The sequence below is a fragment of the Myotis myotis genome, unplaced genomic scaffold (genome assembly GCF_014108235.1).
Source record: "Myotis myotis isolate mMyoMyo1 unplaced genomic scaffold, mMyoMyo1.p scaffold_m19_p_17, whole genome shotgun sequence".
NCBI classification, from domain to species: Eukaryota; Metazoa; Chordata; class Mammalia; order Chiroptera; family Vespertilionidae; genus Myotis; species Myotis myotis.
The window spans coordinates 13,329,155-13,357,034 of record NW_023416321.1 but is presented as its reverse complement, the minus strand read 5'-3'; the positions used below and the strand labels follow the sequence as shown (position 1 = coordinate 13,357,034).

General features: G+C 41.6%; 1 protein-coding gene and 1 non-coding gene across 6 annotated transcripts; both read right to left on the bottom strand.

Annotated features, from left to right (window-relative positions):
* HEATR6 (HEAT repeat containing 6) lies at window positions 1-27,508 on the bottom strand. 5 transcript variants are annotated; one of them, XM_036340429.1, is made up of 20 exons: window positions 27,236-27,508; window positions 24,800-24,907; window positions 22,289-22,429; window positions 21,706-21,821; window positions 20,785-20,899; window positions 19,674-19,775; window positions 18,378-18,515; window positions 15,455-15,756; window positions 14,098-14,275; window positions 13,597-13,803; window positions 13,047-13,146; window positions 10,708-11,063; window positions 9,570-9,692; window positions 9,123-9,209; window positions 6,665-6,799; window positions 5,578-5,700; window positions 4,751-4,875; window positions 3,271-3,367; window positions 2,016-2,220; window positions 1-1,178 (listed from the first exon to the last, which is right to left on the bottom strand). In XM_036340429.1, the coding sequence occupies exons 1-20, from the start codon at window positions 27,491-27,493 to the stop codon at window positions 637-639; spliced, it is 3,558 nt and encodes a 1,185-aa protein (XP_036196322.1). In that variant the 5' UTR covers window positions 27,494-27,508; the 3' UTR covers window positions 1-636. The 5 variants fall into 5 exon arrangements, with proteins under 5 accessions (XP_036196322.1, XP_036196323.1, XP_036196324.1 ...); XM_036340430.1 differs by lacking the exon at window positions 5,578-5,700; XM_036340431.1 differs by lacking the exons at window positions 24,800-24,907; window positions 27,236-27,508 and adding an exon at window positions 21,922-22,034 and having other exon boundaries at window positions 22,289-22,424.
* On the bottom strand, window positions 11,411-11,514 carry LOC118672522. The gene has a single exon (XR_004973089.1). It is a non-coding gene; the product is annotated as a U6 spliceosomal RNA (small nuclear RNA).
* Window positions 27,509-27,880: the final 372 nt, after the last annotated feature.

Below are 27,880 nucleotides of genomic sequence, written 5' to 3'. Positions count from 1 at the left end.
CCATTTTTCAATGGTTTATTACAAAAGGAAGGCAATTCCCACAGACAAAACTTCTAAATCCTTTTGCTGTCTTTTTTTGCTGTTGTTAAACTTCTGAGATGTAACACCCTTCACAACCCCACAATCTGCCCAGCCCACACTACAACCCAACTCCTTGGCTCCTGGTTGCATGGGCCAGAGGTTCCAACATCCTGGTCCATGGCCAATGTACCCTCTAAAGTGGCTGAGCCCTGTTAGAAAACATTAAATTTTTTTTTAAATTTGATTTTATAGAGAAAGGAAATGAGGGAGAGGGAGAGAAGGAGGGAGGAAGGGAGGGAAGGACAGACAGAGAAACACTGATTTGTTGTTCCAATTTATGCATTCATTGGTTGCTTCTTGTATGTGCCCTAATCAAGGACTGAACCTGCAATGTTGGTTTAAGGGGAAGATACTCTAACCAACTGAGCTACTTGGCCAGGGCTAGAAAAATTTAACCAGCTGCTAACTCATTCTAAATAAACAGTGGATGGATTCCTTTCACCCCTAAGATTAAATCCTGAATATCTGATGCTCCAGCTCGGTCTTCCTGTTACCACTTGACCCCTGAAAAGTACGGTAGAATATTCACCGATTCGTTCATCCTAGGAGTGCTACTTATGATCCAGATGAGTCAAAATAAACAGTCAGGATATTGTCTAAAAAGGCCACGATGACCCTTTTGGCTGTGTCGCCAGCCAGTGCCTGGACACTGCTGATGTGCTCCAGGGCCGTTCTGACCATCTGGTCTCTTTCCTGTGGGCTGTGGGGTGCTCCAGTGTCATCTCCCTCTGCTCCTGATTTTAAAAACTGTAGGAAATAGGACTGGACCATGTCCCCATTCAATTCAAGGGTTTCTTTGATGCAAGGAAGGTCTGAGGCACTGGCCAAGCTCAAGAGGTGAACCAGCGCCTGACAGATTTGGGTCCGTAAGCTGGCACAGTACTTGAATTCCAAGAAGTCTGTGGTGTCTTCACTCTTCTGTAAGGCAGTGACCAATGCATTCCAGATCTGAGCGTATTGGTCCACAGACCCATAGCGTTCTCTCTTGCCTGGGATGGAAAGGGCGGTGGCAGATCTGATGCGCACTTTGAAATTCTTGCATGATGTCACCACCGATGTCAGGGCATGGTAGGCCTGGGAGGTCCACGGAGCTGTTCCTAGAAGAATCCAGTCATTAAAGGGAATGAAGATTTAGAAATCAACAGGGGGAGAAGGGGAGGGGCATGCAGAAGGAAACATCTACATTAGTGCTCAAGTTGTCGGTTTATGTTTTTTTTTAAAGAATTACTGCCACATTTTTGGGTACTTAAAAAAAGATCTTTAATTGGCCCTAGCTGGCTTTTTCTCAGTGGTTAGAGTGTTGGCTTGGGGACTGAAGGGTTGTGAGTTCGATTCCAGTCACGAGCATGGACCTGGGTTGCAGGCTTGGTCCCCGGCCCCGGTCGGGATGCATGTGGGAGGCAACCAATTGATGTCTCTCACATCAATGTTTCTCTTTCTGTCTCTCTCCCTCCCTTCCATTCTCTCTAAATCAATGGGGGAAAAATATCCTTGGGTGAGGATTGATAAAAAATATATATATTTCTACATACATATTTTTTAATTGATTTTTAGAGAGAGGGAAAGGGGAGGGAGAGGGAAACATCAACGGGCTGCCTTCTCACGCCCCCTACTGGGGATCAAGGCTGCAGCTTGTGCTTGCCCTAACCAGGAATTGAACAGGGAACCTTTCAGTGCACAGGATGATGCTGAAACAGGTGAGCCACACCAGTCAGGCTGTAAACATCATTTTAAATGGCAACAAAATATCCCAATGAATATATATACCATGGTTGATCTCAGACAATTCCCCTAAACTTGGGTGTTCAGTATGTTTCCATTTTTTTCTAACACTGTGATAAATAATATTGTGATGAACATCTTTAATAACAATATAGATGGTGTGTGCTGGCCAAAGAGGCCCTCCACCAGAGGGCAGAGGAGAACTTTCTTACCTAATGGAAGAGCAGGATTTTTAAATACATTTCCCATAGCATAACAAGCATTCCATCGGACTTTCATGGCAGCCTCAATCAGAACAGTAGAGATCAAGGCCTGGATAGACTCCTCGATGATTTCAGCAAATTGGGGTTTTTCTATATGAGATGGTTGTAGAAAATGAAGCAAATTTCCAAGGGCCCGGACTGCATTACTTTTTACCTAGAATAAACGTAAAAGCATTAGAAGGCTGTTTTGCCAAAAGATATTGCAGAAAAGTATAATGTCAGCTTTAAAACACACAGGAGGCCCTAGACGTCTTAAAGCCAGAGAGCTAATGAAAAACGCAGCCCGTAAAGGTGCGAGTTCTCAAAATTCCGCAAGGTCTGGCATGGCTCACACTCTGAGCCACTAGAAAGGTGAGGTTCTACAGAGGTTCCTCACCCTGACATTTTTAGCGTCAGACTGGACTTCGGAGATATCCATCTCCCTCGAGTTAGAGATGGCAGGGAGCCCCGGGGCAAGAGGACACTGCCGGTTTGCGGCAGAGCTGGGGGGGGACGCTGGGTTTCATAATCCCAGTCCATGCTTTTCTACTAGAGAAAAATAATTTCTCCTTTGTAGCATACTAGAATCATCTGGGGAGCTTTCTTTTTTAAAACCAATTCCCAGACCCTGACACTAGAAGTTTGGACTGAGTTAGTCTGAGGTAGGGCTGCCCAGGTTCTCAGAACCACTGTACTAAATTAAGTACAGTACTTGATGTGGGGCAGGTACTGTTAGGTGCTTTCAGATGAGATATCGCAGGGTCCAATGAAGTATATGTAACAACTTCCATGTTAGAAATGAGGAAACTGACCTTCACAGAAGTTAAATAATGCACCAAAGGTCACCCGCCACTAAAGGGCAAGCCAGGATTTGAACCACGTCTGCCTGATCCTAAAGCCCAGGATTATGCTTTTTAAACTTATTAGAGTAACAGCGGATATTAAAAACCAAGGCTGCTCACCTTTCTGACTTGTCCAGTCTACTTAAAGATTTTTTGAAAAAACTGGACTTGTATTAAAACATGGACGTATCATGGAGTAGCATTACAAATGGCACTGATGTTTTTTATGAGACAGGAGATAAGAAACAAGCTGTACAAGTACAGGGCACTTTATACCCTGAACGCATACTAACTCTCCTTGAAACAGGGATCTACCAGGTGGAATGAAGCTACAATACACTAAGCATCTACCTGACAAACACCAGGTTTTGTTGTGCGTCTACCTTGTCTTTATCCTTGGAAGCTTCGATAGCTGATCGCAACATCTTCAAGAGCAGGAGGCCAGAGAACTCTTCCTGGAAACTGGGGTCTGGTGTTTCCCTGTTCCCCCAAAGCAGGCAAAACGTGTTAAAAGGTGAAACCCATTAAAATGTAGATACATTGAAATATACTCACTTAGTGTAACCATAAAAACTTTAGGAAAACAGCTTAACAAATCTGTCCTGCTTATACGGAGAACTTATAGTTTATACCTTTTGACCTAGAAGGTCCACATTTAGGAATGTAACCAATAGAAATAATTTAAATGGAGATTTCATGCAAAAGCCTAACACAATGTAAATGTCCAATAATAGGGAAATGGTTAAATAATCATTGTACGGTGATGACTGTGCAATAAGTAATGATCTATAAAAAGTCAGCAGAGATCAGGAGAATGCTTATATATGTTATATGTTAAAGTTAAGCGACAAAAAGCAGGACACTAAATTTGTATGATTGTATGAGAAACGAGTTGCCTCTGGGGAGGGATAGTAGGAGATTAAGATAAGAGAAAGGCTTCACACTGACTATCCCTTGTACTGCTTGATATTTTTTAACCTGTGAATATATTACTTAAAAACATGCAAATATGGCCCTAGCCAGTTTGGCTCAGTGGATAGAGCATCGGCCTGCGGACTGAAGGGTCCAGGTTTGATTCCGGTCAAGGGCATGTATATTGGTTGCGGGCCCATCCCCAGTGGGGGGTGTGCAGGAGGCAGCTGATTGATGTTTCTCTCTCATTGATGTTTCTAACTTTCTATTCTTCTCCCTCCCTTTCTGTAAAAAGATCAATAAAATGTTTTAAAAAAACAAAAAACATGCAAATGTGATATTTAAAAAGTAGGGCAACCATTACAAAGGTTTTAGATTTCCACTTTTGTGTTTCCACATTTTCTGTAATGTTGGATCTATTTCTTACCAGCATATAGTATTTTTATACATATATTAAGAGGCCTGGTGCACGGATTTGTGCACTGGTGGGGTCCCTTGGCCTGGCCTGCGCCCTTTCACAATCTGGGACCCCTCAGGGGATGTCAGACTTTGGGTTTCAGCCCAATCCCTGCAGGTCAGGCCAAGGGACTCCACCGATGCACTGGGACTCTAGTATGCATATAAGATCTTTGGTTAATCTCCGCGCCCCCCCCCCCCCCCCCCCCCCCGAGATTCATCAGTCTGTTCCATGTTCCCATGCCTGTGCGTTGAGCATCCGCCCCTTGGTGGTCAGTGCATGTCATAGCTACTGGTCAAACGTCCAATGATCCATGGTTGCTTAGGCTTTTATATATATAGATATTAAGCTTACTAATCTCATTACTTCAAGGAATATAAAACAAACAAGCCAGGAAGACTGACTACATAATATGAGGAAATTGTTGTTAATTCCTTTATAGTAGGGACCTCAGCCTCAGAAGTTACACAGGGGAAATGAGCTGAGTCACCTACATGTTGACAATCAGAGTGTCTGTCAGGTTGCCCAGGGACCAGGCTGCTTTGGCCCGTACATTCAGAGACTTGTCTTGAAGTGACATCAATATTGCATTTGCTGTGTCTGCAACAAATATGACATCCTATAAGATAAACAAAACAAAATGATGTAGTTACTTTAGAAGTTCACACTGCTACCTTGGAAATCCTCAGTTTATTTTCAGATAAAGTAATAAACCTTTACCACAAATTTCTATTTGGAAATCAAAATTCATTTACTTCATCCATTTACTATTCTTTGTATATATTACAATGTGGACACTCATTAAAATCCCAGGGGGAGGTTTCCCATGATTTTGGTATGTGCCACACACACCTGAGAAGCCTAAGCACAAGTATCTTGTTCCCTGGCCTGCGAGAGTTACCTATGAATTCTGTGCTTGGATAGATCTCCACCTTGAGAAATGATGCTGACAATGAATGCATTTCCAAAACACGTCCTATTTACTGAGTGAGATCCACAAGTAAGAGAAATTTATTTCCTTCTTAGTAAAAACTCTGTCAGCCTTCTAAATTATTACTACCACATGGTAATGCCTCATCTCATGTTTTTCAATTATTCACTAGACATTTACTGGGCATCTAGGGTCCTGGGCAGTATGCTAAGTAATTAAAAATAAATGAACTATAGGTATTCCCAGATTTTAGTGGCAAGTAAGGAAACCAGATTACAAAGCAGTTTAATCTCCTTTACTGTCCAACTTAAGAGCTCTACATCCACCAACAAAAAAGGACTGATATGGACTATAAAAGAGGCGCTGAAGAGCTACACAGGCTCATCTGACCTGTCTGAGACAGGGAAAAAGCACGTAGACTCCGAGGGCCCGTGAGGCTGCAGCTTTCACTAAACGGTTCTTGCTGTCGTTCAGCCCAAGCAGCACCGTGATGCACAGGATCTGCCAGTCACTCTGCAGTGAGAAAGGTTGGCAATGGAAAGTGAGGATGAAATAACCATGAGTGGGTCTTTGACAAGTGACTGTGGTATGTCATGTCTGTGTTTGAGTTCGCATTCAGGAGTTAAACACAACTGAGACCTTGAGGCTACCTTGGTAGAGAGCAAAGGTTCACTTCAGATCCAGTTAATATCTGAGCACCGCCTGGGCGCAGGGCACACACAGCATCTGTGCTCATTTAACCTGTACAGCTGTGTGAATTAGGTCATTTTATTCTCCTACTTCATTAAAGCTGCCTTCTTTATAAAGCTGATTTAGCCCTAGCCAGTTTGGCTCAGTGGACAGAGTGTTGGCCTGTGGACTTAAGGGTCCTGAGTTCGATTTTGGTCAAGGGCACATGTTCGGGTTGTGGGCTCGATCCCCAGTGAGGAGCATGCAGGAGGCAGCCGATCAATGATTCTCTCTCATCATTGATGTTTCTCTCTCTCTCCCTCTCCCTTCCTCTCTGAAATCAATACAAAATACATATTTTTTCAAAAGCTAATTTATATAAGTGAAAACAGATGCAAATGCCACTGAGAACTAGAGGAAAGGAGTGGTTTGAATACCATATGGGTTGGGCACCAGCTAAATATTTCACATACTTCTTGCTATTACTCACATAATTCCCATTTTAGGTATAGATGATAAAGGCAGTTTTAGAGAAGTTAAGATAATCAAAGAGCCAGAAAATGGAAGGGCTAGAATTTAAACCCAGGTCTTTCTAGCTTCGGGATCTGAAATCTCTGCATGGGGAGGAAAAACTTTCCCGAGACATTAAGGTTTTAAGTTTTCCCATTGCCCTCACCCCACACTCAAGTAGAATAAGCACATTTCCTCAGAGATGATGTGGAAAACGGGTTCAAAATGAGAAAGAATCAAAATCAAACTGGAGCTGTGATGGCACCACTGGAGGCTGAGAACCCACTCCTGACGTTACCCGCAGGCTGCTGAAGGCTTCTGGCAGGATGGAGGACAGGGCGTCGCAGGCGCTGGCCTGCAGCGTCGGGTGCTCTGCGTTCTGCAGGGCTCTGGGTAAAGGGCCGCTCAGCATCATAGTCCAGAAGAGCACCACCTGGAACAGGGCACAGTTACAACCAGATTCCTCATGGGCACAGAGATCAGGGTCCCGGAGTGGCCTCTGGGCCGTGAGCCAGAGGCAGAGCTGGGGATGAGTCCTTCAGCCATGGCTTCCTGTCTCTGCACCTTGGACGAGTCACTAAACCTAAGCTCTGGTTCCTCCTCAGTGAAGCAGGGCAAAGACATCTACCTGGCAGAGTTTGTGTGATAAGAAAATGATACTGTGCCCCTACCTGGTTTGGCTCAGTGGACAGAGCATCGGCCTGTGGACTAAAGGTTCCCGGGTTCTATTCTGATCAAGGGCACGTACCCGGGTTGCGGGCTTGATCCCCAGTAGGGGGCGTGCAGGAGGCAGCCCATCACTGTGTCTCTCTCATCATTGATGTTTCTATTTCTCTCTCCCTCTCCCTTCCTCTCTGAAGTCAATAAAAATATTTTTTTTTTTAAAAAGAAAATAAAATATGATACCATGTACAAAGTTCCTAGCATAGTACTTGGTGCATGGTGGACCCTGAAATTGAGCAGTAGGCTCTGTTTAAGCATTTTGCAGAATCATCTCACTTCAAAGTCCCTCAAGGGAGGCATCGGAAGAGTACCTTCCCAATTTCCTTCCCATGCTTTATAAAAACCCTGGCTTTCACTTTGCACACCTGTCTGGAGTTTCGGTGTCTCACTTTCTGCCGCACAGATTTAGTCCTAAGTGTTGCCATGTATCCCGTGCACCAGTTCTGTCCTCCCCACAATCCTAGCTCCTGGAAACCCAGTCTGGGCCTTCCCCAGCCCAAACCAGGAGAATGTGGACAGCCGTGGTTGCCAACCTCCAAGATGGCCCACAGTGATCCTCGCCGCCTAATGTATAAGAGGCAGTCCCCTCCCACACTGACTGGGGCTGACCTGTGTAACCAATAGGATGGTGTGGTAATGACACTGAAACTTCTGAAGCTGGGTCATAAAAACCCTGCAGCGCTCTCTCTCTCTCTCTCTCTCTCTCTCTCTCTCTCTCTCTCTCTCTCTCTCTCTGCCTCTCTCTCTCTCTCCCCTTCTCTCTCTGATTCACTTGCTGCGGGGGACGCCAGCTTCTAAGTCAAGAGAACACTCAAGCAGCCCTCTGGAGAGGTCCTGGTGGGGAGGAAGCGAGGCCTGCTCCCAATAGCCAGCACTAACTTGCTAGGCATGTGAGTGAGTCTCCTTGGAAGATCCTCCCAGCCTGTCAAGCTCAGCGGACTGCACCCCTGCCGTCATCCTGATTAACAACCTCATGAGAGTCCTGAGCCACAACCACCCAGCTAAGCTGCTCTCGATTCCTGACCCAGAGAAAGTATGCGGGGGAATAAATGTATACTGTTTTAAGCCAAGTTCAGGATAATTTCTTATTCAACAATAGATAACACAGAAAGTATATCCCATTTTTAAAGAGGAAACAATACTTGAATGTGAACAGCTTAAGAGTCTTGCCCAGTCACTTGACAGACAAGGGGAAGTTTAGAAGTTTAGATCCCAACCCAGGTCTCTCTGATAGCAAAACTCAACTCATCTCCCTGCAAATGGTGACATTTCAGCTTTAGTAGCAGACGAAGGAAGGGACTCGGGCTAGACATTCTTAATTCCCTGCAAGGATGCTGGAAACTGTGAAGGAAAAAGGATAAACGGGATGAGGAGGGCAGAGGGAGAAAACTGTTGCATTGACTTTGCTTTTGGCACTAAGTAGGAGCCCTTTTTCGGTGAGGTCACGTGTTCCTTCTCCAAAGAAGAACTGGCACAGTGTGGGGGTAACAGACACAACCTAACATCTCAAGAATTTAACCGGAGTCAGGAAGGGGGTTGCGGCAGTGAGGGATTAGCATTCATTGAGCACTACTATTTGTCAGCATCTTTACCTTTCATCCCATCTTCCAACAGCCCTAGGAGTTAAGGATTTTTCTTCCTCTTTAAAATGAGAAACTATATTCACAAGCACATAATTAGGTGGTGCTCCCTAGATTTGATCTCTTGTCTTCTGATTCTAAATTCTAGGCTCTCCTCACCATTCTAGTCTGCCTCTTGGGCAGGCTGAGTAACCAAACTAGATTTTGTGCAAAAGAAATCATTGGTTTTTGCATAGCTAATAATTGGTTACACATAATCTTACCACACCCTGGACTGCAAATAAACTGAAATGCAAATAAAACCTATTTATCCTAGTATCTCATTATCCAAGATAATAAACCATAAGTTTTGACATTGGAAAAAACCATCCACTCCACTTTATAATTGAACCTAAAAAATAAACTGACCGAAGCACTAAGAAAAGAGGAATCTATGAATTGACATCTACTTACCAAGGTGACGGGCACTCTCTGTTCAGGTGCTAGGGTAGAATCTGGTTTGTATTGTTGTATTAAGCCTGTACCCAGTTCTTCCAGAAGCTGTGAAGATAAAAGAAATAGGTTATCAAAGCAGAGTATTAGAACTGTGGAGGTAAAAGACTACTTCCATGTGAAGATTACCTCAAATCAAGGGGAAAAATAATTTCCAACTGATTCTTTCTTTTCTATGTAACTTCTATGTCAGAGGCACTCTTTCCAGAGCAAAATCACCAGCTACATACTGTATTGTTAATCTCTTCCCAAATCAATTCTTTGGGTTTATATAGAGAGCTGAAAATAGAGGAATGTATGACTTTCCTACCAGAAAACCCTTGAAGAAACCTCTGATGAACAGGCAACAGAAGGAAGACTATAAAAGGAAGAAAAGAAAAAGAGCCTGTGGCTTTTCATGAAAATCACCTTTGCTCCATGAAGCTGGATAGAAGGATCTGCTTCCCCCATGCACTTGCAAATCACCTCTGCAAGCTCCATCAAGTAGACCTGAGCCACTGAAAAGTAGCCCTTTGCCAGATGAGCCAACACCTGCAAAGAGAACAGAGCATGAACTCCAAGCCCTGAATGCAGGGCTGCAATACCCAGAAAAGTATTTCAGTATTTCAGAAACCAATCACACTTAACAAAGTGTTGAAATATGATGTTGAATGAAAGGCAGAACAACCATAATCTTTATTTTATGGCTAAAATCAATGAGCTATATCATATAATTTTATAGTGCTTTATAATTTACAAAATATGTTTCATTAAGGTTATCAACATTATTGCATTTAAGGAAGCCTGGGTATAATTTTTTGAGGTAGATCTTAATTTAACATTTCAGCTGAAGAAACTAAGGCTAAAAAAGTTAAAGGTTAAAGAGGTTAATGAACATGTTTAATATTAAGCAGATAAAGACCCCAGGACCAAACCTGCCTTAGATCATACTTGAGCACAGAAAAAGCAAGTACTTTAATCTAGAGTTGTTTTCTTCCTTTGAGGGAAAAATTATATTTTGTTGTCTCTAAGCAGATAGAAGATAAAGTATTAACCACAAAGCCAGTTTGGCTCAGTGGATAGAGTGTCAGCCTGTGGACTAAAGTGTCCCAAGTTAGATTCCGGTCAAGGGCACATGGCCGGGTTGCGGGCTTGATCCCAGTAGGAGGTGTGCAGGAGGCAGCCCATCAATGATTCTCATCATTGATGTTTCTATCTCTCCCTCTCCCTTCCTCTCTGAAATCAATAAAAATATGTTTAAAAAAAATATTACACAATATCTTTAAAATGACATATAATTATTATATCTGTCATATAATACCTGAGGTGAGTAAAATGGTTTGCAATGAAAATGAGTGAACCTGACATTTTACAACCAAAGCCACCAACAATCGCTACAAAATAAGCAACAATAAATAAGGCACTCACATCTACAATACAACTCCCACTGACACCGCTGACATGCGGCTCAGCTTTACATATGTTCACAGACTCACTCCTCACCCGCACCCTATGAAGGAAGAATAATTAACTTCCGTTCCAGAGACGAGGAAATGACACCTCCTACCTGTAAGGCCTCCAGTCGCATGGGGGATGGCATGTAGGTGCTTCCTGCTGCACAGCCAGCATCGCTACCTGAACAGGAGTCCTCCTTGGGCAGCACAACAGTGGAAATGCAAAGTCGAATGAGCCAGCAGGGCTCTGAAGACCCCGTTGGGGAGCTAACTGAGGCTTCTTCCAGAAAGGGTCCTGCGGGGGCTTTCTTCCACCAGTCAGGGGGGCTGAGGTGAGGAGTTGCTGAATCGCTATTGCTGAGTCCAGAAGAACAGGGCTGTTGTAGAAGCAGCTGAACCTCAGGTAAGGGTGCGTGAGTGGATACTATGGCTCCCAAGAGTGTGAGACTTGACACACGGACATTAACATCTGTCAAAGGAAACAGTAAGACTCTATCACCATGGGAACAGCTGTTAGAAGGACCACAGTTATTCCTGCAAGCAACTAAGAATTATGGCCTCCTTGTTTAATCTGAATCTAATTAAACCAGACCTATTTACTAGCTTATAGGAAATACAGGGGACAGAAATAGAAGTTAACACTATGAAGAAACTATCAGATAAACGGAGAATATGAGATATCCTATAGGGTAATTGGCTTGGACTTTTCCTAAACTCAGTATCATGAAAGAAAAAAAAAGGGTTGGGGGCTATTCTAGATTTAAAAAGGCTAAAGTGACATAAAAACTAAATGCAATATATAAACCTTGAATGAACATAGGTGTTTTGTTTTTTACAAATCTGCGTGTCATCCTTGCGTAGGGGCCATGCTAATCTCTGTACTGTTCCAACTTTAGTCTACGTGCCGCCGAAGCGAGCACAGAGGTGTGTTTTTTTTAAAGCTATAGAAGACTTTTGGGGACACATGGGGAAATTTAAATGTGGATAAGATGGTAGACAATATTATGGAATCAATATAAATTTCTTAGGTGGAAACTGGTTTTGTGTTTTTTAAGTTATCTTTATTCTTAAGATATGCATGCTGACGTATTTAGGGTAAAATATCGTATCTATAATTTACTTTCAAATGGCTCAAGGAAAAAAGTCAATATAAATATATACACATACATGAAAATACACATATATACACATATTTATACACATACACACACACATATATGTAAAAAGAGACAGAAAGCAAATATGACAGAAATTAACAATGTTAAATCTAGGTAGAGATATAGACTTTCAGGAACAAAATGTACTACTCTTTCAAATTTGAAAATTTTTGTGGATATGAAAATTTTATTAATAAAAAGTTGATGGAGGACAGAGCCAGACACTTGAAAGGGACCTCTGAGACATGGCTTACAGATGTAGTGGAATAAGCAGAGGACTGAGCCACAAGACCTGGGTTGTTTTAATCTTACTTCTGTCACTAATGTGATGAGACACCTTAGGGCAAGATTTATCTTTTGGGGTCCCATTTTACACATTGGTAAAAGGAGTGAACTGGACTCAGTTTACACGTCACTATTTCAGTTAAGCCTTATAAGTCTTATGAGATAAGTGTAATGCTTCCTGTTAGGAGGAAATTAGAGTTCAGAGAGGGCAGAAGTGGGAGTCCGACTGACTCCAGGTCCAGGACCCCTCCCACGATGTCACAGAAAAAATCCACACCTCCATCAAGTTCTGTAATTTTGAATAAAAAACTGAACTTTTTAGAATGTGGTCAGATCATAAAGCTTGCAAACAAAAGAAAAACAAATGTTTTAAAGGCAAGTGTTTACAGTACATATACAGGGGTTGGCAAAAGTAGATTTACAGTTGTTCATATGGAAAATAATACAATAATTAATAAATAATACAAGATGTTTCACGTACTCACAACGGTAACCTTAGTTTTGCCTACCCCTGCATATTATGTGTGGAAGAAGTCAGGAAATACCAAGAAACAAGACTGTAGTTAGTGGGGATTTGAGGGTCTGGAATTTTATCTGATCTTCAGAAGAAATAAAGTTGAAGAAGTTAGGTTTTATATTCCAGTTTTTCTTTTTAAAAAGATGATGTCTGTTTATCTGACTGTCCATCCATCCTCTACTTATGACTAAAGGATATAAACTATTACATATAGGAGGGGATCCCTTGCACTTGGCTCAGTCTAAAGGGATACCCTGATTATTGCACTGAAGTAGCAAAGAGGCATTCAACTTTACAATCAATTTTCCAGCTCACTTCCATCCAGTGGTACTTCAGAGGTCAAAAGTGGAGTTCTAGCAATTTGATTCTCCTGAACACTTGGGGAGGGTAAGTAGAGATATCTTAGAGCTGTACAATTGCTGTGAATATTTCTAAACTAATAATCTAGATTTGACAGATATAAAGAAGCAAATAATTTTAAATTCCCACCAACCTTTGTGGCGGACGTAAGGCTTTATTTGGTTCCAGACTTTGGTCAGCAGGCTGAGCTTCAGACGGTTATAAGGCGAATTTGATACTAAATTTGCAAGGCACTGCAAAGCACAAGAATAGCTGCTTAACAGACCCGATTAAGCCGTAACATAAAAACAAAATTTTACAGCATTTAACTTAAAAAGAAGTCTTCACATTTATTTGAAAATCACTCATTTTCTTTTCTGTCTTTGGGAGTGGGAGGGAGATAGAACTTGTTTTCTCATTGGTACAACTTAAAACTAAATATAAAGGAGTGCTCTTTGTTTTCTTGTTTGCTTGTTTTTAGTAAATCATGTATTTGGACATACAGGGTAGTAGGTAAGATCCAATAAGTAGGTACAAATAGGATATCTTCAAATAAAATGACTACTTAGTTATATTCTTAAGTCAAGTTACTTTTCAGCATTGCAAAACATTATACACATATGTAATACTCTTTGTGATACTTTAAGCAATAAAACAATTAAAAAAATTATACAAAATTGAAACAGATAACTTGGCACATTTACCTTAATGATCTGAGTAAGGGTCTGTGAGGATGACTCAGCCACCAATGCTAACAAAAGACATCTGTGCAACTCTCTGATACTGGAAGCGATCATGACAGAGAAGGGAGTGAAAGCCCTTCTGTGGTCACTGGTATCTTCAGCAACAGAAAGAAACTGCTTTGAGCCTTCCAAGATGGCAGACAAAGCTTGCAGAGCGCAGGCACGCGTCTGAAATTTCAGGATGATTCACATCAGTTAGTTAAAAATCAGGAGTCAGATCCCCTTCTTCCGATATGCATTTTTCATTTTCAAAATGTTTAGGATAATTTTAATTGGAATAAAGGCAATGGGATTATCTACCAGGTCCTAAAAGTAGCCATGAGCTAGGCCCTTGCACCCCACACCTGGGTTGGTATTAGTAAGAGCTGTGTTCATGTAAGATTGGACAGGGCAGAGAAAACAACAAAAACAACAGTAAAGTTTTTCTTCCTAGCATAACACTGAGAATCTAAGTGCTCTTACCTTTGGGGAAGGATCTTTTAATGTAAGAGTCATCAAGGAAACAGACTGTGGGCTTCCCAGCTCAGGTGTATCAGAAACAAAGGCTGACCAGTAGCCATAAAGAACTTTTTTTTCTATTGATTTTATAGTAGAAAGAAAACAAGCTAATGCTCCTTGGCGAACTTTGGCTTGGTAAGACCTTTAATAACCAAGAGAAAAAAGGAAAAAGTCTTTTAATAGTTTTTTTTTTCCCCCATATATTTTATTGATTTTTTACAGAGAGGAAGGGAGAGAGACAGAGAGTTAGAAACATCGATGAGAGAGAAACATTGATCAGCTGCCTCCTGCACATCTCCTACTGGGGATATGCCCGCAACCCAGGTACATGCCCTTGACCGGAATCGAACCTGGGACCTTTCAGTCCGCAGGCCGACGCTCTATCCACTGAGCCAAACCGGTTTCGGCTCTTTTAATAGTTCTTAAAAATATAAGCATGAAATAAATTTCAGCCAACTCAAACGATACATTGAGAAATTCAACATTCTAAGTCCTAAAGATGCTAGTACAATATTAAAAAATTATTTTTCAAAATACAATGAAAACATGTTAAAGCAATTTGTTTATATAACACATTAATAAAGTTGACAATTAAAAACACACAACTAGATAGAGAATAAAAGGGCAGCATTTTAAAAATATATATATTTTATTGATTTTTTTACAGGGAGGAAGGGAGAGGGATAGAGACTTAGAAACATCGATGAGAGAGAAACATCAATCAGCTGCCTCCTGCACACCCCCTACTGGGGATGTGCCCACAACCAAAGGTACATGAAAAGGGCAGCATTTTGATGTTAGGAAACTGCAGAGTATCCATTCATCCAACAAACATGTCCTAAGTATCCTCACAGATGTGCCAGACATTGTGCTGAGGTTGGCAGACATAAACCAGCCCCCTGGCACTGGCCGGCTTATTAACGGCAGAGACAGAGTTGAAGAGAGAACTACAACACATTATGATTGACACTAAGGTACAGATAAGTAAAAAGGTCACACAGCAGAGGTACCTAAGCCAGAATGGGGGCGGGGAAGCTCAGAAAAGGCTTCTCAGAGGACATGACTGCTGAGTAATGGTTAACAAGACAAAAAGACAAAAAGACACACACACAAAAAAAAAAAGTGAAAGAAAGAATATTCCAGGCAGAGAAACCTCATGCACAAAGGCAAATCAAGAGAATGGGCAAAATGCTGAGTAATGCAAAGCCCCATAAAAATTAGAATATTTAAGTTGGATCACATGCAGCAGTCAGTGTTTTAAGCAAAGTTATAAAAACTTACATGCAATTTAGAATATAAAAGTATAACAAAATACTACTACCTCATTTTACTCTGCATGCCTCCTTCAGTATCAGAATAGTCTGACTCACTACTGCTGACCCTTTTCCAACTGGAAGAACTGAAGGGCGAGGAGACTCCATCTTTTCCTGCAGCTCCACTTCCATCTAACCGCAAACTCTGGACAGCCAAGGAGGAGGGAGACTGGGTGCTCCCTTCATGCAAGTTCCCTCTGCCCACGCCAGTAACTGGGGCTGCTTCTTTTTCACCACTGGACTCTTCCTCCTCCTCTTCCTCTCCTGGCTGGATTTTCCTTGGTTTTATTTTTGATCTTTTCTTTCTATTCTGATAATAAGAACAAATGAAAACATATATATATGATAGTGATTTCAAAACAGCTTCTGAGTCACTATTCCTTTCTCATTTGTTAATTACCAAATATGTCCCCAACATATAGTTGAAAGAAGTAAAAAAAAGTGGCACTTACTTAACACCCCATGTGTCAGTCACTATGCTAAGTGCTTACACGTACTCTATGGGATTATAAGAAGCAAGGTATGAAAAATGTGGGACAGCAAAACTTGTGGCCTGGGTTACCAGGTATATTCCACCTCTGTGACCCTGGGCAAATCATTGAGCCCCTGTGAGCCTGATCTTCATCACGTAAGTATAAGGCTAATAGCACCTACCTTGCACAGTTGTTGTGAAAGCATTCAGCCTTCTCAACTGGGGTTCTGCAAGAGAATCAAGGTCTATAGAAAATGACGAGTGACTATTTTCTCAGTTCTCCCAAACAAGATCCATAGTTAGTACCACTCTAGGTGTGTGGGAGAGACATTCATCCATTAGGTACAATGCATGTTTTAGAGCATTGGGGCTTTGTAGGTATAGATATTAAGTAAAAGCCAGTTACTTTTCTCCAATTGCCTTTTGACATACCCAAATCTTTGGAATCCGTGCCCTCCTCTGCATTCTCAAAATCCATAACTTTGGGGAAGAAGGTCCTCATCACTCCTATCTTAGATTATTAATGTGGCTCCAGTCTCATACCCTTTTACTTGCTACCAGTTATTTTTCTAAAATGCAAATCTTATCTCACTCTGCTCTATAAGATTCTTTGAATCTCTACCCCCTATATGATAAAAGTCCAAATTCCTTAGCATGCTATATGAGACTCTTATGATTTGGCCTCTGCTACATACTTGCCTGACCCTTCCCTTCTGCACACCCGACACTCTACACCTACTGGTTAACAATGGGCTATATGCACTCTCATTTTCTATATTTTTGCATTTTTTGTTCCTTCAAAATAAAAATGTTCCTTTTCTGTACTAATACTCATTCTGGAGTCTCAGTTTAGCCACATCTTTTGAAAAGTCTCTGACTCCGCAATTTGTTTGGATGTCCTGAATGTGTGCCCAAAGTACTCTGTGAATATGCTGATGAAAGAAATCCCAATACTGCATTACAGTTATTTATCCATCTTCGCCTTTCCCTTCAAATTCCTAAAAACAGTTCACTATGTGTACTGGTTAATAATGCGGATTTTTTTCAATAGATGGAGTTACACATATGTTGATATATATGTGATTTGATATGCATGCTATTTTATTATATTGACAAGCTTCAAAACTTCATACGTCAAATTTTCTGAAGGTGTTAACATCATAGATATTTCTATGCTTAAAAATGTCGAATTTTATGCCAAAAAAAGAGCATTTGCGGGAAGTTTTAACTCATTACTTTATTTTGAAGAAAAGTGCTTCTGAAAGTTATGGTATACTTCGGGAAGCTTATGGTGAACATGCTCCATCTCAAGATACTTGTGAACACTGGTTTAAACGCTTTATAAGTGAGGATTTCTATGTGAAAGACAAAGAAAATCCAGGTCAACCGAAAAAAGTCTGAAGACCAATTACAAGCGTTATTGGATGAAGATGCGTGTCAAACTCAAAAACAACTTGCAGAAAGATTAAACATTGCTCAGCAAAGAATTTCCGATCGTCTATAAGCAATGGGGAAGATTTTAAAGGAAGAAAAATGGGTGCCACATCAACTGAACGAAAGACAAATGGAAAACCAAAAAGTCATCAGTAAAATGTTGCTTCAACGGCACAAAAGAAAGTCTTTGGCATTGAATTGTGACTGGCGATGAAAAGTGGATTTATTTTGAGAATCCCAAATGCACAAAATCATGGGTTGATCCAGGTCAACCATCAACATTGACTGCAAGGCCAAATCACTTTGGAAAGAAGACAATGCTCTGCATTTGGTGGGATCAGGAAGGTGTGGTATTATGAGCTTCTAAAATCAGATGAAACCGTTACTACTGATCACTACTGACAACAAATAGTCAATTCGAACCACGCTTTGATTGTAAAACCACCAGAATGGGCCAGAAGACACTTTTGATTCATGATGACGCACCATCACACACTTCAAAACCAGTTAAAGACATGTTAAAAGATCTTTCCTGGGAAGTATTAACCCACCCGCTGACGGGTAACTAATGGTCTAGAGAGGAAAAATTACAGTCCAAAGGCCAAATCCAGCCTCGAACACACAGCCTGTTTCTATAAATAAAGTTTTATTGGAATACGCCACACCCATTCATTAACATAGTGGCTGCTTTTGCACTAGGACATCAGTTGCAAATATATACCAACAAGCCCTTCACAAAAAAAGTTTGTTGACTCTTGAGCATTTGAGGGATGAGGATGCTGGGCTTTGGGTGTAAAGTGAATGCTCGTTTTTATTGCTGTTATACTTACCAGATATCTTACAAGTATAAGATGCTCTAAATGGTATTTTCAGCAGTGCGTTGAATTTAAATTTATTATTTTAAAATCCCTAAACTGAACCAAATTCAAATGAGCCTTTGGCACAATAGTGATGCAAATCATAGAAAACACATAGCAAGCAATAAAAACAATCTGCAACTTAAATCTAAATAGACATAAATGTACCATAGTGGGTCGAGAAGCACTGGATTCTGGTAGCTGCAATTTGACAGGTGGTCGTCCATCATACTGAGGCAGTGGAGTCGGGTATAACACCGTGGGCATCTCTATGTTTATTCCGGGGAGTCCATGAAACATGGATTTCTAATGATGACGATTAAGAAAGCACATGACAAAAAACCATAAAGAACCAGAATCATTCATTATGTTCTGGATCACAAAGACAACAAATTAATGCTTAGAAGCTTATTAAGGAAATAAAAATGGGACTGAGGATAGCTTATAAGACTTAATGAAGAGTTTAATGACATCCAGCTAGATCTGATTTGATCAGACCAGATTAGACCTGATTTTAGTTTATTCATTTACTTACTATTTTATTTATTAACTTATAAAATTTATCCAGGTTTATGTAATTATTTTATCTAAATATAAATTTTTAATTTAGCTTATCCATGTCCAAACGTAGATATCTGTCTGCCTATCTCTTTGGGAGTAGGGGAGATGGCACAGGGAAAACATTAAAATTTCAGTCACGATAAAGCTAAGTTATCATACATGGCTTTCATCTGAGGCTAGCACAAAGCTTCTTACTATTTTCTGACCGTACCGATGACAGTTGGATCCCCAGAGAGGCTGACCTGACTTTCCCACTGACTGGCAGGCTCGGAAGCCAAAGGATGTCCTGGCAGCCTACTGACACACATCATTTTTTCTTTTTCTTTAACATTTTTCATTGATTTCAGAGAGGAAGGGAGAGAGAAACGTCAATAATAAGAATCACTGATTGGCTGCCTCCTGCACACCCCCTATTGGGGATCGAGTCCGCAACCGGGGCATGTGCCCTTGACTGGAATTGAACCCGGACCCTTCAGTCCACAGGCCAATGCTCTATCCACTGAGCCAAACCAGCTAGGGCCTGACACACATCTTGATTGGCCTATCTATTATGGATGGGGGGGGGGGGGGGGGGGGAGAGGCAAGGAGAAGACCTGGTTCTTCTTTCAAATACAGTTTCAAGATCATCTAAAATTAAATTATTTCCAGATCATACAAAGTCCCTTCCTAAGTTAAGAAAGATAAAATTTTAGAATTTTGAGACATGTACTAAATAAAGCAAGGTTTATTGTTTTCAGTTCTTAATTTTAAGTAAGTTTGAATATGAACATTTTGTTCTTCTTTCTTAAAACATAATACCCCAAAACTAGCCTTGGTGTGATAACATGGTCCTTATGCCTGGGGCTTACATAGGAAAGATATTAACCATAATCAGGATGTGGGTTTAAACAGACAATGCCTTACCTTGAGCACAGCTAGAAGAGCTCCAAGTTCATCAGTCTGTGTCAATTTCATTTTCCCACCATTTAGAAGAGACTGTATACCTTTTAATGCATTTTGTAACAACTATGGGGAAAAAAGAAGACCAAGTTTAAAGGTAAGTGAAATTTGGTTGCCCAGGGATCAACTTTCTAGCACCACTTATGATGGAAGAGAAAATGTCTTTAGATGATGAAACAACCTTTAAACAGGGACGGCGGGGGGGGGGGGGGACGACACAAAAATACCCCATGAAGATCCAGGGAAGATATCTGGTGAACTACTAGTTATTTTCTAGAACAGAGTGTTTTTATTGAATAAGAGTGGTCTTGTATACATGTTTCCAAATCAGCATGTACAAATGGTAAAAAAAAAAAAAAGGAGACATTCAGTGGGAAGAATGTGATAGGAATGAAAGAGTGGCAGCAGAGATAAGAAGCAGGGAATCTATAATACAACCACCTCAGCAGCTCTCAAAGGCAAAGAACTGAGTGTGGGAGCTGGTTTCTGGAGAGCAATTCTGATCAAGATTGGTTTTTTGACTCAGTAATCTCATTTCCAGAATTCTATACTTAAGAAATGCTCCTCCCATGGAGAGGATGTAAACTGTAGTCTTTTTGAAATAGTGGAAACATTGAGAAAACTTCAATTTCCATCAATTATGACAATGATTATATAAAAAGCTAATTCTCCCCTCCACCCCGTTTTGCCCTTCTAAAAAAAGATCAATAAACATGTCCTCAGGTGAGAATTAAATTAAAAATAACTAAATAAAAACAAATAAAAAAGTCACTAGTCTGAAACTATATTGCTTTTATAGTCAGGAGGGGGGAAAATAGTGTTCTTTAAAAGCGTAGAATTGCAAAACAAAAACAACAGCAAAACAAAACAAACAAAAACAGTTTCTTGTAATTTAAACTTGAAAGATATGATTTTAGTCTTTTTAGGTTATCAACATTCCACTTATGCCTAGATCTCTAGACAAAACTAATATACTGGTAGCAACCAAACTACAATCCTTGGTAACGGCTTTGGTTCCACTGCTGCTTCTAGTCTCATCTGTTGCATTCACAAGATTAGTGATAGTCCCACCTACCATGCAAAACGTGATATCATCCATATCAGGTGATTTTGGAGACTGTAAAATGGTCAAGAAAGCTTGGAAGCAGATATTCTGGTAGGGCTCCTCCAAGTACGGCTGTCCTGGCACACTAAAACACACCGAGAAAGCAAGTCAGTCTCCTTCGAAATGGGTCTTGTAAAGAATAGAATTAAAAGTAGCAATAATATAGACTGACGGAGTCGGAATGTGCTCTTGAATGAAACTGTATTATGGAAGACTGTGCACTTGGGTACAGGCCCAAGACTGAAATGAATTGGAAGAAGGGAGAAAGGTTTCCATAGGGAAAAGTTACAGAAGTTTGTAGCGGAAGAAGTATGGAGAAAGAAATCTTATTTAATTCTGCAAGGGGAATCATGCCGACAGATCCTGTCAAGTCAGAATCACACAGCTGAACATGCCTTCCTAGTCCCTGGACAACACTGCAATGTAGAGACAAAATATCCTAATCAGTTCAAGTTTGTGCTGCTCACTTTCTACTGCATAAATCTAGAATTGGGCAGCTGGGATTGGTTTCATTTTCTTAGAAGAAATTGGCCTTCACAGACAAATCTCACCAAAGCTTAAATTCATATGAATAGATCCTTCTAAAACACTCAGTAAGATTAGAATTTATACCAGTAGAAAACAAAAACTTGACATACTGCACATATATCGCTTTTACTATATTTTAGCAATAAGGTCCTAGTCTATTTTCCTTCATTTCTTTACAAGCTTTCTTTACAAACAATATGAGAGTTAAAAATAAGCAATATATTATTAGCAAAGAACATGGGAAATGCAAAATAGATTGATTTTCTAAGTTGGCTCTGGCTTCAGACAGACTGAACCACCTACAAGGAGCCCACAAGAGGCCCTATGTTATTACAACTGGGAAGTCTGATGGGACCCACGTACCTGAGACATAAGTTTGCCATACAATGCACTGCAGCTCTCCTAACTTCAGGGTCAGACTGAGCCAAGTCACTCAACTTCATCAAGAGTCCACTCTTGCCTAGTAAGTCTGGGAGATACTAAAACAAAACAGCAGCCAGTGTTGGTCAAAGAATAGCTTCTGAAAAATATTACTCTTTAGACAGATTTCATTTTTTAAATTAAAGGGCAGTTAAATACCAAGAGACTAGCTGCTAGGTAAATCTTTTCGATGGGGCGCAAAGATATGCCCAAAGACATCAGTAAGAATCATCACTCCCAGCCTAGGTAGTTGCTGGGGTATTCAGTCTTGGCTACGTAATGATAATAAATAATAATGGTTAACATTTACCAAGTACCAAGCACTTTACAAGTATTCTCACTTCATCCCTGAGGAACTATTTACACAAGAGGAAATGAGCCTCGGAATGGTTGAGTAAGGGTTGCTAAGACACATCTAATTAACGGCAGGACAGAAACCTGAAAAAAGGCCCGTTGGTTCAGGACCTGTGCTCATAACCCTTCAAAACACAAAAATAAAAAACAAACAGAACACAGTTTAAAATACCTTTTGACATCTTGAGCCATTGCCGTAAACCAAAGCTGCCAGGGCTTGAAGAATTTTCACATGTGTCCAGGAGCTGCACTGTTGAATTGCAGAAATTGTATACGCCAACAGAAAATCCAGGTTTTGCTCATCAACTATCACCTATAGATAGAAAAAAAAATACATATGATTTACTTCAAAAAATTTTTTAATTTGTTTCAGACACATATGCTCATCTGAATTAAACTACGTAAGAAAGGGAGTGTGTGTGTCCATCTTGTTTGTGTCAAAAGATCAGCTCTATAGGCCTTGAAAGTTTGATCAAGACAGGACCTTCTCTTTGCCTCAGTCTTGTTTACTTCTTCCCCTTTACTCCCTCTACTCAAAGTAGAATCTGGCAAAGTCCTTGTAACTTTTCCTTGAACTAACCAGACATTGGCAGCTGTAAATATACAGATATGTAAGGCTCAATCCATTGAAATTTCTTCATTCAACTAAATAACCTTATACATAGTAAGTAAATGCTCAACGAAAACATTGTGAATAAATGTTTACTAAATAGCTAAAAGGTCTCCATAACCCTGTCCTCCAGTTGTTTATAATCTTGTTGGGACAAAGTAGGCTAATCCAAATACCAACTCACAGACAACTGAGATAAACTATCATCAAATGCTAGAGAGTTGATTAAGGGCTGTAGAGGCCCTAGGTGATTAGAAATGATTCCAACTGCCAGTGTGACAAAGATGATATACCTAAGAACAGTAAACATTCAGAAGCTAGCACATCAACCTGAAAAATTCTAAACTTGAAAACAGCCTTATTCCATTTATGAAGTCACATGCAGCAGACACTGTTGGTAACCTACCACCATTTACTTCCTCTTTTTAAGATTTTGTTTGGGTGCCCACCTCTTCTACATGAGACCTGAGGGTAAAGCCTAATTAATCTAAGACAGTAGCTCTCTACCAGGGTCAATTTTGTCCACTAGGGAACATTTGGCAATGTTTGTATACATTTATGATTTGTCACAACTGGAGGAATGCTACATGCATCTAGTGGGTAGAGGCCAAGGATTCTGCTAAACATTCTATAATGCACAGGACAAAATTATCCAATCCAAAATCAATAGTGCTGAGGGCGAGAAACCGTGATGTTAGGTTTCAACTTCACATTGTAATCATCTAGGGCAGCGGTCGCCAACCAGTGGTCTGAGGACCACTGGTGGTCCGTGAGGTCCGAAAGGTTGGCGACCGCTGATCTAGGGAACTTAAGCCCTCCAGGTGATTCTAATGGGCAGTCAAGGTTGAAACTCCCGATTTAAGCCACTTATGGTCATACCATTCCCTGATCAAACTGCTGTAGAGAGGTTTTCATATGACCTACATCTCCCCAGTCAAATATCAAGGGAGGTCTACTGGAGCACATGTGGGCCAAATTTCCTCATTCTTAAAAAAAAAGACATAAAATAAACACTTCTTTTGCTTCTGCTGGGTGTTCTTTATTTTGCATTGATGCCTGGAATTGAAGCAGTCATCAGTCTTCTTATGGCTGTGAGAGATGCTGGCTAAGGATAACCCATATACTGCAGGTGGCAAAATTGAGATACCAGTAATCCTCTTATTTTTAAGTACCCCTAGAGCTGCCTCCCTTGGGGCATAATTTAAAAAAAATTGTTTAGCTACCCTGGGTTGGCTTTTGTTTCTTGAAGCCAACAGCACCCTAAATTAATAAGTTTTGTGTGAACTACATTCCTACATTCATATACTCATGTAGTATCTTATAGTAATAGCTTTAATATTTTAACCATTCATAAAAAAAATAATAAATTTGTTTAGCAAGTTGGAAACAGTTCTAGAGAGAAGGAAGCTATAGTATAGATCTTGATATAAAAAAGGGTGTTTTTATCTAGCAATCCTCTTACCTCTAAGCTCCTTCTCATGTTTAAAAAATACTAAAAGTAGACCAAAAAAATGGCAGTTTTTGGAAAGAGGAAAAAAATATTGATAGGAGAGGTGTAGAGGACTATTCCAATTTATTATTAGATATATCTTGGTCAAATACACCTTCATGAAAAATTTTAAGACCTGGGGGCCTGAGTGAAATTGGTTTCTTTAGAAACTTCTAAAATTGTACAGCATATCTGGAGAAACTTCTAGAATTGTACAGAATTTTTTAAAAAAAATCAGTTATATTTGTTTAATATCATTCTTAGCAGGCATTTCCTTTCTCTTTCAGTGGTTCTCAATCTTCCTGATGCCGCGACCCTGTAATACAGTTCCTCATGTTGTGGTGATCCCCAACCATAAAATTATTTTCATTGCTACTTCATAACTGTAATTTTACTACTGTTAGGAATCGTAATGTAAATATCTGATATGCTATGTGTGTTTTCTGATGGCCGCGACCCACAGGTTGAGAACCACTGCTAGCTTCTCAAAAGACCAGCCTATCATACCAAACACAGATGCAGTGTTTCAAAGGTACTTATTCTCAAAGCGCACAATCTGAATTCAAAGTTTCATGAATGATTACCTGTAATGTGTTAAGTAAATGGTGGGTAAGCTGAGACACTTTGCTGACAAGATGATTCTGATTAAGAGGCACCAGTCGGCAAGCTTGGACAAGAAGAGTACTGACATCCTACCAAAAACAAAAACAAAAAAAGACAATGAAAGGTGGTACAGTCACGTGAAGAACCCCCTCTGCAACAGGCAAAATAAAAGTGAATGGTTTACATTCAAAATTGAGGCAGAAAGTAGGAAATGACAGCACAAAAATAGGATGTGCTGGAAATAATTCATATGGTTTTTGTCAGGTTAAAGATTCCAGAATCTACATAAGTAGAAGCAGTATAATTAATAGCCAAAGAAAGGCTTCCATAATATAAAAGCACACACTGAAGTAAAACATACCAAAAAGTAGCAAACCAGATTTTCTTTTTTTAAAATATTTTTATTGATTTCAGAGAGAAAAGTAGAGGGAGGGAGGAAGAGAGGGAAAGAGAAAGAGAGAAATATCAATGATGAGAGAGAATCATTGGGCTGCCTCCTGCACTACCCCCAATGGGGACTGAGCTCACAACCTGGGCATGTGCCCTGACCAGGAATCGAACTGTGACCTCCTGGTTGATAGGTTGATGCTCAACCTCTGAGCCATGCCAGTTGGGCAGCAAACCAGATTGTCATTGCCACTGGGAAAATCAGAAATGACGCTTGCATGAATTTAATGTAAAATTAGGGAATTCTAAAAAAACAAAAATTGCACCATTCATTCATTGATGTTTATTGATTAAAAAGGCTCTGAGCACCTACTATGTGCCAGGTCTTTGTGCTCCAAACATAAACAAACATATTTATGAGCCCTAAAAAGCTCACCATCTAATGAGGGAGATGAAATACAAATACTTAAAGTGACCTAAGCGCTGAAAGAATGAAGTACAAACTCTGGGATAATGGTAATTAGGGAGGCCTTGTGGAAGTGAGTTTTCAGCAGAATGTGGAATGATTTGAAGGATGAGTACCAACCTGTAGACAGACAAGGCCTGACAGACATTGGAAGCAAAGGGAATGGAGTGCGAAGACTTGGAAGTACTCATGGGAGTGAAATACCAACAGGTGCTTGCGGAACAGTAAGTTGTAAAAGACTGCACACAGGGCACAGGAAGAGGAGTTACAGAACAGGAAACTGGAAAGGCACCTATTTTTGGTACAAAAATATCCAATCATACAAATAAGACAAAAGTCCCCAGCTTCTCCCTTAATTCCACTCTGCTCCCTAGTAACACGAACTCTTATTTTGTTGTGAACTCTTTGTATCTATAAACGTACATACACTCTTAAATCTCCCCGCCCTATACTGGTCTCATACGGTATGAACTGTTCTGTAATTTGCCTTGAGCATTTACTAATATATATTGAAGATCTTCCCAAATCAACAGTTCTACTTCTCCAGTCAGATTTTCTTCCACTACAGAAAAGATCACTCTGTCGGTGAAGCAAAGAATGGTTTGTAGGAGGGCTGGATGGAGGCAGGCGATAAGTTAGAGGAGACAAGTGGGGTAGTCCAGGAAGAGTCAGCCCCCTGGCCCGAGGGCCTAGGCATTGGCATTTGGTATGGAGAGGAGGGATGGACAGAGGAATATGAGGAGATAGATTGTAAAGAATCCAGGTTGGACAGGCTCCGGAAGGAAGGGAAGGGGAAGAACCGGTTTGCACCTGTGGGACTTGGCAGACTGTGCATGTGCATGTGTGTGTGTGTGTTTAGGGGATGGTATGTGGACTCACTGTTAGGAACTGTCAAGTCCGAGGTGCCTGTGAGCACCAGTGTGTTGGGGGAATGCAGTGAACGGTACCCAAGGCCTGCCGTGTGAATAACATCACGCAAAGTACTTCCAAAGGGGTGGCAGAGGGAGGCAGAGCTGGCGCGAAGGACCGGAAAAGGCAGGGACTTGTGACAGACGGAGGTTCCAACCCCAGCTCTGCCTTGGCCAGCAATGACACTGGATCTTCGTGAGCCTCCGTGTTTTTACCAGTGAAACAGACTTAATAATACCCACGCTCTCAAGTCCCTGGAACCGCACACGGAAAAGCAGAGGACGTGGCCCCTGCACCGTGCACTCAATAAATAACTAGCAGCAGGGAATTTTATATACAGAGTATTCTGGACGCAGGGAGCGGAGCGGGACGGGGAAAGCAGAGATGACACCTGCGTCGGGATCAGGGCAGAAGTCACCCAGTCGGGCTTGGAAAGATGCAAGTGTGGCCAGCACTGCCGGGTCTCCCAGACAGAGGGAAGGCCACGGGCCATGCTCGGAAGGGGCACCAGCCTGGAACGAAGGAATGCGAAGTGGGAGGGGCTGGGGGGTAAGAAGAGCCCGGAGAGGCAGCCGGGAGCTGCGGGCTAGGGACCCCGAGGAGTGGGGCCGGGGCCGCAGACGCCCGGCGTCCGCCCCGCCGGCACCCCGCCTACCTCCGGGGCCACGCCGCCGCCCGCGCCGTAGTTCTCGGAGATGAGCTGGTCCAGGAGCAGGTGGATCTCGGTGCGGGCGGCGCTGCTGTCGTCCGGGCGCAGGGCGCGCAGCCGGGCCGACAGGCGGCGGAAGCCAGCGCCCTGCTCTCGGGGCAGCTCCCGCGGCGCCTCTCGCGGCGGCCCGCCCAAAGGGGAGCAGGCCACTTGCACGGTCGCCATGTTTCCGACGTAGAACGTGGGGGAGTACTTCCGGGGCATCCCGGGCCCCGCGCTCCACTTCCGGGCACGCCTTATTCAGAGCAGAACCCGAAGCCTTAGGGTTCCGGGGGGAACAGATCCCGAGACTGGAGCTAAACACCTGCCATATTTAGCTCGGAGACTTGCCCCCGTTCACCTCTCCCTGGGCCCTGACGGAAGGTGGAGACTGTGTTTGTTCTCCCAGAAAGTTTGCTCCTGAGCAGGGATGACGTTCCCGTTGAGTACCAGCGCCTCCGATTCGGGCTGGAGTTGGAGGGGGGCCATCGGGGATGGCAGTGGCAGAAACTGCTGGTTCTACTCCATTCCTTTGCGGACATCTCACAGCCCCTGGCCTTTTTCCAGGCACAAAACCGCCCCGAATAAGGTTCCGTTCCCCCGTATTCCTTG

Bases quoted from the DNA above. Each gene is read 5' to 3' on its own strand.
- HEATR6 (XM_036340429.1), bottom strand. From the start codon at position 27,493: ATGCCCCGGAAGTACTCCCCCACGTTCTACGTCGGAAACATGGCGACC. The intron at 22,430-24,799 runs GTAATCATTCAT...TTCTATCTATAG, and splicing joins ATTTACTTAACACATTACAG to GTGATAGTTGATGAGCAAAA. The intron at 9,693-10,707 runs GTAGGAGGTGTC...TTCTCTTTGCAG, and splicing joins TGCGACTGGAGGCCTTACAG to GTGTTGGCTCATCTGGCAAA.